The sequence below is a fragment of the Vanessa atalanta genome, chromosome 3 (genome assembly GCF_905147765.1).
Source record: "Vanessa atalanta chromosome 3, ilVanAtal1.2, whole genome shotgun sequence".
Lineage (NCBI taxonomy): Eukaryota > Metazoa > Arthropoda > Insecta > Lepidoptera > Nymphalidae > Vanessa > Vanessa atalanta.
This window is the reverse complement of record NC_061873.1, coordinates 5767058-5783458: the sequence shown is the minus strand read 5'-3', so window position 1 is coordinate 5783458 and position 16401 is coordinate 5767058. Positions and strand designations below refer to the sequence as shown.

The following is a 16401-nucleotide window of genomic DNA, read 5'->3' as shown; positions in this document are numbered from 1 at the left end:
TTTGTTTATTATTAAACTTAAGTATATTAAAGTAAACATTTCATGAAAACTTTAACAATTTTATATATACTATATATACAGTACAAATATTCACTTAAGGTATAATATAAAAATATATAAAGCAAGTTTAATTTTTATTATAATCTAACCAACTTGTAAATAAAACTTTTACTATCAAATTATTTTAAATACGAAGGATGGACTTTCGATTTTTAATTGGTTTTGGTTTCTATGTGCAACGTAAGATATTGTATTAATTTTTTATTGCTTAAGATGTTGAAATAGTAACGTAAAGCTTTTATTAAAAACAACACATTTTTTTCTTAACATTCCATCCTCACGTCGTATGAAAAAAGCAATTTAAAAAATTTAAGATTTTGACTTTTATAACTAAGAAAGCTAATTCTATCGTAAAAATATGGGGCACATATTTGACCGTGAAAAGTGTTATAGACGAGAACCTCGAAACGTGGCGGGTAGCTGCGATAGCAGTGGCGGCGGCGCGGGCGTACGAAAGCTCCACTCCGTACTAGCGATGCCGTTAGCGCAGGTTCGGGCGGGCGGCGAGGCACGAGGCGGCGGGCGGGCTGTGGGAGGTACCGTTAGTGACGTCACTACTGTGACGTCGCAGTCGTGACGTCAGGCAGCGCGATATAGCCACCAGCCTCGGCGGCGGCGGCCTCAGTATCGCACCGCCCGTCCGCCAGCGCGTACTTCCGCGCGCTCCTTCGCGACTATCTCTACTACCGACTGACTGTGAGTGAGTGCGCGTGCAGTGAGTGCAATGTGCTCGGCCGCATGAGGATCCTACTAAGCGAACTAGGACTGTCTGGCGCGTGCCTCGGTCTGACCCTGGAGTCGCGCGCCGCTTCTCTGGATCCTGACAAGCCAGCGCCAGGTCAGCGCCCGCACGACGATACGCGTCCTTCCATTTCTGTGTTTATTTTCGCTTTCATTGTGTAGAGCCTCTGGGTGCGTAGACTTTGCGTGGAACTGTCGTGACGATGGCCATCGGCTAGAATGCGAGGTGCGTTGCTGACGCCCTCCAGCCAACACTGTGGCCTTAGACAATTCCTTAACACACGTATGTACCTTTTTTTTGTTTTATTTTATTTAGTTCTGTTTTTATTATTTTTTCTCCCTTAATTTACTAATATTGTTTTTTTTTGTACACAACGCATTTTGCCTTTATAATAAAATTATTCATTGCAAGTTTTAACTTGCGAATGATTGAACTTATGCGTGATATATTTTAATCACTAAAGTATTAAAACTATACTTGTAATAAATTTACGCGCATTTTAATCAATCAATAATATACGTACTTAAATATAAACAAAGCACCTTTACAGTTCAGCTCACCGTTACCCATTGACCCATAACTATAGTGTGTAACCTATTTGTAACCCATAGTAAAGGAGAAGTTCGATTAACCTAATAACATTTTATAAACTTATTAATTTAAACTATTTTCATTTGACATTTTCAGTTTCATGATTTAACTTTTATTTCTTAGCAAAATTAAAACAAACTTTTTAATTTTATTTAAATACACGCAATAATTTCGTCTACGCACCAATCCTCAAATAAGATAAAATGACTCTGATATTTAAGATACAAAAATTTACAACTATTAATATTTTTGAAATAAATAATATAATTTTCGTTCTTTTAAAAATAATATATTTTCGCAGGCTTTCTTCAGTAAAAGGCCAATAGTTTTATTTTCTTTAATTGTGAGATAAAACTTTAACAACTTAAATTGAAACTTTTCGCAATTTCAAATTTATCAGAAAAACTTTAGTCGCCTTCAAATAAAACGTCACTATATTGTTCTTTTTAAGCTGTTTATTAAAGAGAACATTATTTGTTTAATAGTTTTGTTGAAACAAAACACTGAATGTTACCTAAAACAGATATCGCGAAATCGTTTTCGATTCTTAATCCTTGCAAACTTTTATGACTAAATATTCTTACACGTATTTCCTCATAATAAATTAACAACACAAAATGCGTAATATACATTTGCAAAAAAAATACTAAATGCGTATTTACTTATGCAAAAAGCTAGTTATCAAATAGACAAAAGATAAACATTCAAGACAAAATAAATTTCAACATATAACTGTGATGGAAGAAGACATATGCTCCTTTGTTTAATTCATATTCATTATATTTGTATGTTATGACTTCGTATAGTAAATATTACAATTTCGTACATAAACAACATAAATACCAAACAATAATCAATGTAATTATTTGCTTTGTACATTTTGAAATTTAACGAAATCCCATAGCAAGTTGACGAAATCGTTTCTTAGAGTAATATTAAGTAAATTTTGTAATTTTCAAATAGTTAACTTGACAAGAAGCATTTTAATGAAACTTTAACTCGGTGGTATAGCGAAATTAATATTGTTTTTGTTATTCTCGCGGCAAGTTAGGTAATGCTAGTATAATATGGGATGCTTGTGTCGCGATCGCCTCCGGTTTGGAGCCGTTGGCCTCAGCCGAGTTGCCTTCCACTTGCCCAATAGGTTGTCGCAACCGGCAGACGTTGCACCTGCCAATAAGATGTGCCTCCGCAAATTTTCATTTGATCATATCGCATCACGATCTCATTGTTTAAAAAGATTATGTACTACGTATACTGTCGTACTTTTACCGTTCTCTATTTCGTGTTCACCTAAGTGATAAACGATTATGAACACTAAACAAACACCGGTTTCCGAGAGATTCCGCGCGGCAAAACATCACTTTCACTTTTGTTATCACTCGATAACTGGTAGACATAAAAGGCATTACATATTAGATGATTTAACAGAGGTATTAAGTGGTTCTATAAAATAAGAAAAAAAACCGATTCAAATAAAATAAATTACTAATTTATGCCCGTCCAACGAATACATTTGGGACCGGAATGCAAATTTTGTGACAAACGTGGTTGTATCATTGCTATTTTTTGGAATCTAGGCTTTATATAAATAATATATATTTATATATCTGAATAGCAGTGATTTCGTTTATCGCATTCTATTAGGGGTAAGGATACAGTGATAAGGCACGCTATCACTCGTCAGCTGTAATGACGTCAGGGCTCAATAAAATCTCCCTCCCGCTTACGTCACGCCCACACCGCCCCAGGGAAAACTATTTATGGCTTAATTTATTGAATCTGTAAAACGCGTTAAGGTCTTATATAGTTAAATATAACAATAAAAGTTATTGTTAGTAACAATGTAACTAATGTATTATCAAGTAATTTTCTTATTAATATTAACAAATATATAATGTGACACCTGAACAAGTTTTCTAGCATAATTGTAATAGTTTATTAACAATGGTATATTGTACAGACATACGTAAAATTTGCCTATATCTATATTTATATATAAAGTCTACTTTATCTAAATTAGCTTAGCAAATATATCCTAAGATGTTCTGTATACAGTGCAAATACTCGCAACACAGAACTATAAGTTATAATTTGAATTTTTTGACTTGTAATTAATTTAACTAAATTAGTTTAATTAATTAAACATTTTATTTAATAATGCGGTGCAATTTGTTAAGCACATCTCAAAATCGTCTTTAAGATGTAAAATACATAATACGTCTAGGAACTTGATATCTGTTATACTTTCACAAATTCAGGGATATAAAATATTTTTCAAAACTTGTGTTGAAAATTCTTTAGGGGTATAGATAGCACTTAATAAAACAATATAAAAGTGTATAGAAAAATGGAAAAAAAAACACAATTCAGTTTAAAAGAAAAAGTTATACATAAATATTTTTTATTCAGCTTTGCGCTAATTTGCAGCGTATTTTTAGCCACACTTTTAGTCTTGCTCTATCGCTTTTTGTGGCGGAATAACGTCACAGTATCTAAAAATACACGGGTGGTGTGGAAAAGCAGCAGTGAGGGGTGTTGAGGCGCGGGCCCTCGGCCTCGGCCTCCGCATCGAGCACCGCCCGTGACGTCACGAGCAGTGTTACGTCACGCATCGACCCGCGCCCCGTTTCAAGGACGCCCTTGCTTACCGGCTACCGACTTCCTTAAACTTGTTACTTCTTATTACAACAGTTTGCTAGACATTCATACTACGGTAACGTAAACGTATTTACATTTATATATAAATGCTGTATGTAATTTTTTAAATTAAAAATCGTACAAATACTCAAAGACTCCATGTTTGAAAAAGTACTTACTCGTAAGTACCTGAATTGCTTCAAAAATCTGAAAGAACTAGAAATTTCAGTCGATATAACAGTTTGTGTGTTTATGGTATTAAGTTAAACGTCAAATTAGTATAAAAGATAAGCTTTTCTATCAATAATATCATATTAATATATAATAATTTAACAAGAAATAATCCGAGTAAATATCAACCCCTATCTCACTTTACTTCAAGTGATATCACAATTAGTAAAAATAGTCGTGATATAATTTTTCGAAATTATTTCATACTTTTAAATTATAGTCAATGAACACATTGCTATGACTATATGCCATACAAATTTTAAATAATTCTATGTAACAATATTTTGAACTTGAATAACATTGTCATATATGTATATTTTTTTTTATTGAATAATTAAAATTTGACAGGTTTTTTAATTAATCCAAAGAGTAACTATGTACTGGGTTTACTTTCGATGCTACAATCAATCCAGTCCTAAATTCTTTACTTTTAATTAATAATTTAAAATAACTATACAAATGTGTTATAATAGCCTACTGGAAGTGAAGTAATTTTTATTATATTTAATGTGATTTAATTTTAAAATGTAACCTTTGCAAATAATGATAAACTCCTTTCATTTGGGTATATGATCTATAAAAAGAAGGTATGACAGATAAATTATTAAAAGTTGAATGATAATTCTACCATTTAATGATATTTCATATATATTAAAAGTTTAATGATATTTCTACCATTCACGAGATTACACTAATCGTTACCTAATGGCTCGTTTCTATGTAGAACAGAATACATGCCTATCAATGTTTTATTCGATTTTAGAATAAAGTCAAGAAATTATATAAAACGAGTTCCCTCTTATCACGTTCTTAGATGATTAGATACATAAATAAATTCAAATTTATTCTTCTACAATCTTATAATGTTCTTAAATATCCACTCGTAGCGGCGGCCAGTCCGACATCAAGGTCGTTATTAATACAACTTGATAAATTATTTTTAACGTTTTATTAAATATTTGTACATTATTTTTATTACATGCAATATTTTGTAATTGATTTGATAATATTTTAATAATAGTTAACCTTATAGATGCTACAATAAATCATTTACAATAATTTGTTTTTCAAAATTTATGTTTTTGAATGGGAATATAATATTCGTTTAAAATATTTAAATATTTATTATGAATTGAATTCTGCCATCAATATATGTTTACAAATTAATAACAACCAGATTACTTATACTTTTACTTTTAAGGGCACCTTAAGCTACAAGTATGTTCCGTACATGTTAAGCTTTAAACGCATACGTAACAAAGCTCATTAAATATATATTTAGCCAAACTATGTATATATTCATACCACTTCGTCATTAAGTTTATATGTATGTAAATATAATATTATATTATATTCCTACTAGGAATATTGATTTCGTAGGCTCTTATTGCGTCTTAACTGCATTATAAAATTTCAAGAGTATCACAGAACACAAACCAATTTTTTTGTTTGTAAATTACAATTTCCACTAAAAATGTATAAAAATATATTTAATATTAACTATTCTAGACAAATACTTGATAGAACTTTACGAAAATATCAATTGATATATAATCTGTATAGAAAAATCAATCAGATTGAGACAATATGAATAAAATATCGTTTGAAATAATGTTTATTAATTAAAAAATTACTTGTTATACCACAACTTAAAACTATTTATAATCTTATATACATAAATTATAATATATAGTTAAGTATTAAGTGGCGCCTTAAATACAAAATGGTATAATTTTACGACAACACATTGATAATTTGACCGGCTTATAACTAAATCTTAATATTATAATATATAGTACAAAACAATCTACACAATTTAAGTACAATCTGCTTATACATATATTAAATATTTAGATTGTAATTTGTAACAATAAATAAACAAATACATACTTCTAGACGTGGTATTAATATTATAAATAAATAATAATAATAATCAATTTATGATATCGCGCGACATTACATGTAGGAAATTTATAGTTCTTTTTTAAATTAACTTCTTTTTTCTGTTAAAAACATCTATTACGTGGTTTATATATTGGAACGTAAAAACATTCCAATATATAAACCACCTATTTATAGTCTGATAGTTAATTCCAAAATATTTTATAAAGCCAATATACAGATCAATTCAAAAAAAATTTCATTATTATCTGTATCGTAGAAGTTTGAAATGAACATAATGGAAGTTGTATTTTTTTTCACATTTCTATCATTCATTTATTCATTCATTATATTATATTTGAGTATGAGAACAAAATTTCAAAAAATCAAATAAAACTTTCATTTCACATGATAAGCAAAATGTAAGTATTAACTTATCACCAATGTATGTATTTATATGTATGGGTGTGTTTTTAATAAATATGTAGCTAAAGGCAAAACAGTTCAGTACCCTTCCTTTCTATTTGTCACCCGACTTCTTTTTTTTTTGTTTGGCAGGCATTGACAATTATAATTATACTGTCAAAAAAAAATTCAAAACAGGCAAATCATATATCGTTTACTCAAACTTTCAATAATCTTTATCGTCTAATTTCAACCACTGAGCAAACATAGTCCATTACAAATATGTATCTAAATTAGCCTCAAAAGTAAAAATAATACAATAGGAATTAATGTAACAGGTATTTCAAGAAAATTTTACGATGTTTTAATGTCCTCGATGACGTATACAATCGCTTTCACAATATTCAGCTGTCGGGAACGAGACGCTATACATCTATGTAGCGTCACTATGACGTCACGCGACGCGCGCCACCGTCCGCGTCTCCCTTACCAGCTGTGAGATCGACCGCCCAAATACATAACTTATATATTATAAATCATAAGGTTTTGCAGATTGAGAAGCGATATTGTCTCTTTACAAACCATAACTTAAATACGCTATATATGTACGTATAAAACAAAAGCCTAAGCAATACTAAAAGTTATTATTAAATAACAAAATTATCGAGAAAATACTTTTTTCATCAATTGAATTATTCTCACAAAAACTCATTTTTCAGTGCATAAAAAATCATACATTCATTATTTCTTTAAAAAAAACAAAAAAATTAGAAAGAAATTGTTCATGTAAATTTATTAAGCTCTACATAGAGTTCTAAAATTAATACAACAATTCCGCACATCATTCACAGTTCTATTGTCTATTATATATATTAAGGTTTAAAACCATAAGGATTAATAAGTAAAATATTAATAAGTTAATTTAAATATTTAATCAACGTGTACCTAAGTATACGACGATCGTTATTGGAGCACATATAGCTTTATATTACGTGTCAATTTTGTTTTTTTTTTTATTATTATTTGGGTAATATAATAGTATCATTTTATTTTTAGAGCGAATATCTTGAATATACGGTTTTATACAACAGAGAACAGAGATAACAATTATTTGTAAATATTTTGAAACGAAATAAATCGAATAAATAAGTTAATGCCCTTTTTAAGTTATAACAAAATGATTTGTCGAATAAGAAAATTAAACACAATACTTTTCCTCGGGTATTTTCTAGTAAGCTAAACGTAATCTTCTTAAATAATTATTATTATAATAATAAAAAACAGTATCCTCAAGAGGCACTCTAAATAGATTTCTCTGAATTGGAACATTTTGTATTACATGCTAATATTTATGTTAAGCCGTTTACCTTGAAAACGTTATCCAAAGCATTTTTAACACCAAATTCATCATCACTTGTGTAGTAACACTTTTTTATTGGTTATTAATGCCTTCAAATGCGAAAACACGTCGTGTTTTTCATTTATAGTTTCCTCCCCCTATTATTAAATTCTTGCTACCAGAGCCACCTATTGAAAACATGTACGACTATGCAGTGGGTAAGCGCCCTAAGAACCTTCTACAAGCAAACGCCTCGCTCCCTTCAAATAATGAAATTCATCTCTATTGATAGATGTCGTTGCAAGCTTACTCTTTGTTATAAAATCAATCAACATATATATAAACTGAGCAAAATATAGTATTTTTTTATAAACAAGAACACTACTAGTTCGTAAATATTTTTAAATTATTTATACATATAGGTATTTATTAGTATTGGCTCGCATGCATGATTTTTTCCTGTTATTTTATTATTGAAATTAATTAATTCCGTCAAATAAAAAAATATCAAGGTAATAATAATATTATTATCGCGAGTCAACTGTTCCAACTAGCCTTGTTTTCGAAACCGACTGTTCTTAAAATAATTCAATAAAAAAAAATACTATAAGGAAACTTGAAAATAAAAAGGAACAGTGCATAATTTAAAAGCAAATAAAAATAATCTTAAAAGCTGTATTTTCCAGCCACATACTGTGTTCCGATTTAAATGGTAAGTGAGCCAATGTTAGTATCTACGGGTATTAAGGCCATAACATCTTAGATCCCATGGTTGGCAGTGCACTGACGGTGTAAGAAGGAATTTGTATTTCTTATAATGCCAGTGTCTATGAGCAGGATATATATATAAATATATTTGCTCGTCTGCTTTCTTAGTCCAATTATTTGCAATCTTAAAATATTAAACGTACTTTTAGTATTGGAACGAAGTAAACTTCACATATATACGTATATTTTATATTACTTTATAAGTTATAACTAATAGGGGATCAGTCATGGATACCTGTAGATATTAGGAACTCTACTGAAGGGTTAAAAGGGTTTTAGGTGGTTTCTGTATTGTCCCTATAATGGTAATATGATTATAATGTTAATGAAGTAAGCTTTTTAAGATAATTCGGAAAGAGTAAGAATTTGTGAAAGGCTAAAAATATATAATATTAATCTACAATTATTCGATATTTAAAAAAAGATACCTAATCTGAAAAGAAGTTAATTTAAATAAAGGCGTTAGTTCGTTGATTTTTAGACTTACTGCGACTTTTTAAAATGTTTTATCATCCCTAAACATTGTCTCCCGTTCGATATTTTTATAAGTAGCCAATTTTTCAAGCTTTTCCAAGGGAGACCATTTTGGATATCTCAAAGTACGTTATATTAAAAACAATCTATCAGCTTAAATTTATTTAAAATGCACATGTCAGATACTTTTTATTATTGATATTTTATAATAATGATTCAAATACTTTGAATAGTTTTTTGTATAAAGTTTATTGATATACAATTATACATATATTCAAACTCAACAATCAAAATAATGCACCCGATATAGATGACTGTGTCACACGACAATTATTTTTCTATATTCATAAATAGCTGTATAATATTCTCAGTGGTAACACGGTCAAAACGATCAAAGTATACTGCAATTAACCAATTACATTACTACTTAAACTTTTTATTGCGTGTTTCCAACTTTGAGTTAACATCTTAAAAAAATATTTATTCGTATGTTTCCGACAGAATAGAATAGATCCACTTCATCTCAAAACGTAAGTGTCGTAATAACAAACAATTTTTTGCCAACCATATAGTTTTTCCAGCGACACGTCCGTAATCACGCACATGGTGGCTGCGAAACCCACTACCAAAAGCACTCTCAACGTGAGTCACACCGTAAGATAATTTCCATTCAGCTAACGTATTGTTACGTGTTACCCTAAATAAATGGGATACGAGCGAGAAAATGAAAAAGATTTTGATTTTAAAAATGGGAGTAAACTAGGTTATTTAGAGGATACAACTTAATGTCAATCAATAGATTGCAAAGTGCTTTTTGCATTAATATTCCATTAATGCATTAACTCAAACTTAGTAAGGATCGTTATTTTTATCGTATTCCCAAAGAAGTATATTTTTATTATTAATAATTTTATCGCTACAGACTACTTATATAGTGACTGCAGAAAGAGTGTGATTTATTAAATTCAAAAATAGAAATAGATTTATGAATTCATAACTAAGAGGTTTCAAACCGAAGATACGTTTGGACGTGTTTATTTTATTATCTTTAATGACAATTAATTAAGAAAATAAATTTATTACGCGTTATAAAAATGTATGTAGAATTTTTCTCATAGTTCAAATATGGTCTGTCTATTGTGGACTGACTTCCCAAAATTAAACATTTCGGTGCATAGAAACATGCACTAACATATTCATACGTACAAATTTATATGAACACAGTTACACACACATACACTAATGCGCTTTATAAAACTTATTTTATAATCAATTGATAAAGTTAAGCACATTTGACAAAGAAAAAAATATTTTATTTAACGAAACATTAATTAAATTATACATTCTGGAACGTAATAAAATAATTTAATAACGAATATAGTCAATAATATTATTTTATCATAAAACTAAAATACTTAACGATTATAATAATATTTAATGGAGCAAAACCTTAAATAACTTCCTTACAGTTAATAAACATAAATTAGTGTAACATAAATAAATTGGTATGACATTTACTTATGATTTGTGTTAATAAGAATTTACTTTCCATATTTTCTTTCAAGTTAAATATACCTACCTATACTTTAATGATTTTTTACATAATCTGCTTAAACTAAATTCCGTTTAAATTTAAGTTAATATTGAAAATTTAAGAAGTAACTTGAAATAATGACATCACATTTATTATTGAAATATTTAAAACTATTACATATTATATTAAAGGAACACCGCTTTAGCATATATTTAGATAATAGATTGCGGATTCAAATCCGAGTAAAGCACCACTCAATTTTTAAGTGTTTATTCGTCTTTAGCTTGACTGTCAGGCAAAATATCGTGATGAAACCTGCTTATGTTTGATAAAAAATCCGCCCATGCTTATCCACCAACCCGCAATGGAATAGCGTGGAATAAGTTCTAAACATTCTGTTCCAAGCCTCAGTCAGACAGTGGGACATTTACACTTAACTTTAATTTGGATTATTTAAGTATTTTTGCGATATTTTAAATTAATCCACATTCATTACAAGACGAAACTACAGTAAATTAGTCTTCGTGTCGTGATATCATCTAAACAGTTTAAGCCAAACACTTAGAGCGGTTTTGAACAAAGTATATCTTTAAAACTGTATTTATGTATTAAAATACTTTAGTATGAATCACTTCAACAAGTGCTTTGCAATATTAAAAACAATACAAACTGTAACTAAATGGATAAAGAATTACAATTGACTAGACGAGACTAGGAAACAACGTGACGGGAATATCAAATGATGAATTCATCCAAACGTTTAAAATTATAAAAATAGCGTTAAAATTTCCCACAAAACTTTGAAAATGAATTCTTCGTAATACAATTAAATGTCTATCATTAAATCAATTTAAAAACTGTATAAGGCGGTAATTGAATCGAATATTATAGAATTCACATTAATAACAAACAAACTATATTGTTAATGAAACATTTGTACAAAAAATCGACACACATAAACGTAGAGTTTTATTATTTTTCAAGCCTTAGTGCATGAGAATATTTTTTTATTGTGTATAAAATTATAAAAATAATAATAACAAAAGATTTAGCGTTTTGTCTATAACTTAATAAGACTGAAATTAATGGTTCTTAACATAATAGAAACTGCAAATGCCAGTGATTTCATAACCTCCCAAGGGATCTATCGCCTTTTCGCCCCAAAAACTTGCTAGCAATAATGCTATGTAACTTTGTATCCTAAATTTGATATTCTACGGTTGAAATTAAAGTAAGACTTAGAGAATTGTTGTAACGCTTGCAATAGACATGGTTGAGGTGTATACATAGGATTCAATTTTCGGGGCGTGGCGAATCAAGCACCGTGACACAATGTATTCAAACAGGCAATATTCGGCTGACAAAACTGCTGTATAAATTAGGAGACCTTTCTTTTTCGGCGCCATTGCTAATCGTAGAAGGGTAGCGTTCAGTCATCAATTCAATCCCGCAGAAGTTATCGATTTGACAATTACGTGTGCCTGTGTTTAAGTCGGAATCAAAGTATGTTCGCCGAGGGTAAATATAAATCATGCATGGCTTGTATAGCGTGATAGTTCAAAGTCCGGTGCCGTCAACACGCTGACCATACGCCTTCCGCGGCATTTACAATCAACCCTCTTTAGTTGTTGCTCTTGTAGTTCAGATAACGTAGGCACCTCATGTTGATAAAACAACACAAATCTATGTTCTTTGATTTCATTATAACATAAATATATATATTGTAATGTAAAAAATGAATAAATAAAATATTTGTTTATAGGGCCGAGCGCCATTGAGCCGCGCTCGCCAAGCGCTTTCACGTCAAACTCCTCCAGCATGCTACTGCTGCAAACACACGTAAGTTTGATCAATTCTATTTAATGTTTTTTTTTTACATTTATCCAAAAAGTAAACAATATTAGTGATTTAATGTATTTATAAAGGATGCCCCTGATTAGAACACCTGCACTTGAAATAGGCGTTGTTACCATTAAAGAATCATTGTGAAACGATTGATTCAAATTGCACGCCATTGGTGCGTCGTGACCGCCCCTGTATTGTTCCGCCTACCGTAAGTGTAACGCCTTATACATCGATTTTTTTCCATTACAGAGCAACTACGGTTCGTCCTTCACTGATTTACTGTCACCGCAATATCAAGAAGACTCTTCTGAAATTTTAGAAGAAAACTTAGATCCATTTCCTGACGTCGAATTTCATGCACCTATTCCACCAGAAGTTAAATCTCAACGAACAACTCCAGTGAGTGAAACTCCATCACCTACGCTCGGACCAGCATTACCCAGTTTTGAAGAAACGTATTCAGTTCGCTATCCGAAACAAGAAATGGCGGAATTTGGGTTAAAAATGGATGAAGACTGCTACAATGTTAGCGCATATTCCCATCAAGGGCATGCGTCAACTCAGTTGCTATATCAATATCATCAACCACCTTTACCGTATGTACCATCTCCTTACTACGCACAGGCCCAGCCGTGCTCTCCGACATTTGATACTGGCGGAGTTACGAATACTCAAGATTCTTATTCATTGCCACCTTTTCCAAGCTCGGTGGATTTGCACATTACCACTGACCAAAATAGGCAACGAAGGTCATCGTTACCAGTTCAAAGATCAGAATCTAGTAGTTCTAACGAAAGTCCTAAGCTACATGGCAGCAGAGTTCACTGTATGCAGGCTTCGGCACCAAGCTCTGCATCTAGTTCACCTGGCGGACAGCCACAAGAGAATACTGCGTCACGAGCTGCGCCACCATCACCAAGTCAACTTTGTGCCGTTTGTGGAGATACGGCTGCATGTCAACATTACGGCGTAAGAACTTGTGAAGGATGTAAAGGATTTTTTAAAAGAACTGTACAAAAGGGTTCTAAATATGTTTGCTTAGCTGAAAAATCTTGTCCAGTTGATAAAAGAAGAAGAAACCGATGTCAATTCTGCAGATTTCAAAAGTGTCTTGCTGTGGGTATGGTTAAAGAAGTAGTCAGAACTGATTCATTAAAAGGAAGACGAGGTAGATTGCCATCTAAGCCGAAATGCCCACAGGAATCCCCTCCAAGTCCGCCAATTTCTTTAATAACTGCCCTAGTCAGAGCCCATGTTGATACGTCCCCTGATTTTGCCAATCTTGATTATTCGCAATATAGGGAACCAAATCCTATGGAACCACCTATTTCGGATTTGGAAGTAATTCAGCAATTTTATTCGATACTGACAACGTCAATTGATATGATTAAAGTTTTTGCTGAGAAAGTACCTGGATATGGCGATCTATGTCCTGAGGACCGCGAACAGTTATTTGCTTCGGCACGACTTGAGTTATTTGTGTTACGCCTTGCATACCGCACTCGTCCTGAAGACACGAAGCTAACTTTCTGCAATGGACTGGTTCTTGATAAAAGACAATGTCAACGATCTTTTGGAGACTGGTTGCACGCTGTGCTTGATTTTAGTAACACCCTGCATTCGATGGATATCGATATCTCTACCTTCGCCTGTCTGTGTGCACTAACTCTAATAACAGGTATGTATCAAGCATTATTTATTTACATATTATATCTATACCAAAATATATATATTATACTTATATTAACACATGCATTATTTCTGTGCTTATTAATTAATTCTAAACTGTTCTATACAAAAGCACTGCGTGTTTGCTTATGTGATGACAATAACCGTAAAATATTACCTTCTACCCTTATTAAATCAAAAGAATATTAAAAAGGGTAGATAATAAACGTATTTTATATGAAAATAATTTGTATAAGCATGTATTCAATAAATAACTGATACATATGTAAGGTTATTTTTGTAAAAACAAAGTAATCCACGTAATTAATTTTGTTCACCAGAGAGACATGGCTTAAAGGAGCCTCATCGGGTTGAGCAGCTTCAGATGAAGATAATCGGATGTCTGCGTGCTCATATGCCAGGCGGTGGAAACACGAACGCAGCCGGCGCCCCTCACTTCAGTCGTGTTCTTGGAGCTCTGCCTGAGTTACGATCACTTTCCGTACAAGGTCTTCAGCGCATCTTTTATCTGAAGTTAGAGGATTTAGTGCCAGCGCCGCCACTTATTGAGAATATGTTCCGCGCCAGCCTACCTTTTTAGGCGCCTCGCACGCTTTCCCTGCAATGACATCCTGAGGACCACTCCCGCCTTCTACGCATTCTCTTCTAGAGCCGACTCCATTATTTTTATAAGTGTTTACTTAGATTAAAAATATTTTTCTAGAGACTAGTAGAACTCTACAGGACACGATCTCCACGGAATCGGTTTATGCTTGTTGTATGAAATTATGAATAATATTATTAATTAATTTTAAGTAAGAAAAATAATCTTACCGCGTAAGTCCTAATATATTGGGCACTTATAGTTAAGCTTAATTTATTATAAATGTATATTTGTGTGTGATTCCGTTTTATCTTATAAAGGTATCTATTTAGTAGTCTGCATTTAAGTTACCGTTCGTAATCAATGGCATCTCGTCGTACAAATATTCCTACGTTATTTACTTGTGTATTATTAAATAAGAAAAATCTAGTCACAAGACTTACAAATGTTAAAAATTTGGCTCGTAAACACCGAATTTTATAGAAAATTTATGAATAATTAAGGTATTTGTTGATATCTAAATAAGTGTGGTGTGAATGAAAGAAATGAAGATTTGAAAGTCTCGCTGACCGCGCTCGGCGCTCCCGCTCCGTGCGTATATTACGCGAAGGGTAGTGTCGAACCAGACCGCAGATGGCAGTTACCTTTTAGGTTTAAATTATTTTATAACTATTTCATAGAATGTTAATGTGAATTGTTAAAATAAAAATATACATATAAAGTAAGAGAAAAAGTTCAGCATTTCTATTATAGACTCTCAACTCCAACGTGTCTTAAAGAGTACCTTCTTAGATATGTAGCTTATAAATTCCCTGGTGCAATTGACACTCTTTAAAGTAAAACAGTAGAGCTAGTTACCCTAAACATATCAATGTACTTATTTAGAATGCTACTAGAGTGTGCACGTAGGTAATTTAAACTGTTTTTTTTTGTTAAAAAGTATGTTTATTCTGTCTCTGTACCCATAAATACTATTTCGCCCAATAATATGCTGCAAATACTATGTTTTTATTTAAAGGCAATTTAGAACATTAATAAATTCCTATATATTACTACAGCTTCAGAATATAAATATTTATTTACAAAATTAAATTTAATGTTGTAACAAAGTTATACGTTATCATTTAAAGAAACTAAAATAAAGACATTATAAATAAATAAAAGATTTAAAATTATTATAAACATTTTGTACGAAAGGGAATAGTAAGTCGTAGGTTTAACGTTGTTAGGATAACAAAGAATGCGTGATAATTTTATACTATATTACTTTGTACTTATATATATCTTGTAAACATTGCATATGCTGAACTTTTTGCTCGAAAATCAATGCTCCTTTATATGTATTAGTTAATTTTATAGATTTATAAGAATAATTAACTTCTTTTTTTTCTTTCGTAAAATATTGTGGCGCCATTACTGTTTAACACATCATAATCAAACTGTATGAATCAGATGCCTACCTACTTATATTAAAGAATTACATAATATATATAAATTTATAACAGTTGTTCAAATTTTCTATATGAAAACTTGTCACACGATTTTTCCTAGCTTTCGCGAAAAACTTGGTTGTGCTTTCATATCATTACAAAACATATACAAAACTAGCAATAAGTATT

General features: G+C 31.2%; 1 protein-coding gene across 1 annotated transcript; it reads left to right on the top strand.

Annotated features, from left to right (window-relative positions):
* The first annotated feature begins 699 nt into the window (after positions 1-699).
* On the top strand, positions 700-15821 carry LOC125077373 (probable nuclear hormone receptor HR38). The gene is made up of 4 exons (XM_047689298.1): positions 700-1084; positions 12428-12504; positions 12760-14188; positions 14520-15821. The coding sequence occupies exons 1-4, from the start codon at positions 1021-1023 to the stop codon at positions 14777-14779; spliced, it is 1830 nt and encodes a 609-aa protein (XP_047545254.1). The 5' UTR covers positions 700-1020; the 3' UTR covers positions 14780-15821.
* The last annotated feature ends 580 nt before the right edge of the window (positions 15822-16401 follow it).

What these genes read in the sequence shown, in the direction of transcription:
- LOC125077373 (XM_047689298.1), top strand. Translation starts at nt 1,021, where the DNA reads ATGCGAGGTGCGTTGCTGACGCCCTCCAGCCAACACTGTGGCCTTAGA. An exon ending in TAGACAATTCCTTAACACAC is followed by an intron (nt 1,085 to 12,427) that starts GTATGTACCTTT and finishes ATTTGTTTATAG; the next exon opens with GGCCGAGCGCCATTGAGCCG. An exon ending in TGCACTAACTCTAATAACAG is followed by an intron (nt 14,189 to 14,519) that starts GTATGTATCAAG and finishes TTTGTTCACCAG; the next exon opens with AGAGACATGGCTTAAAGGAG.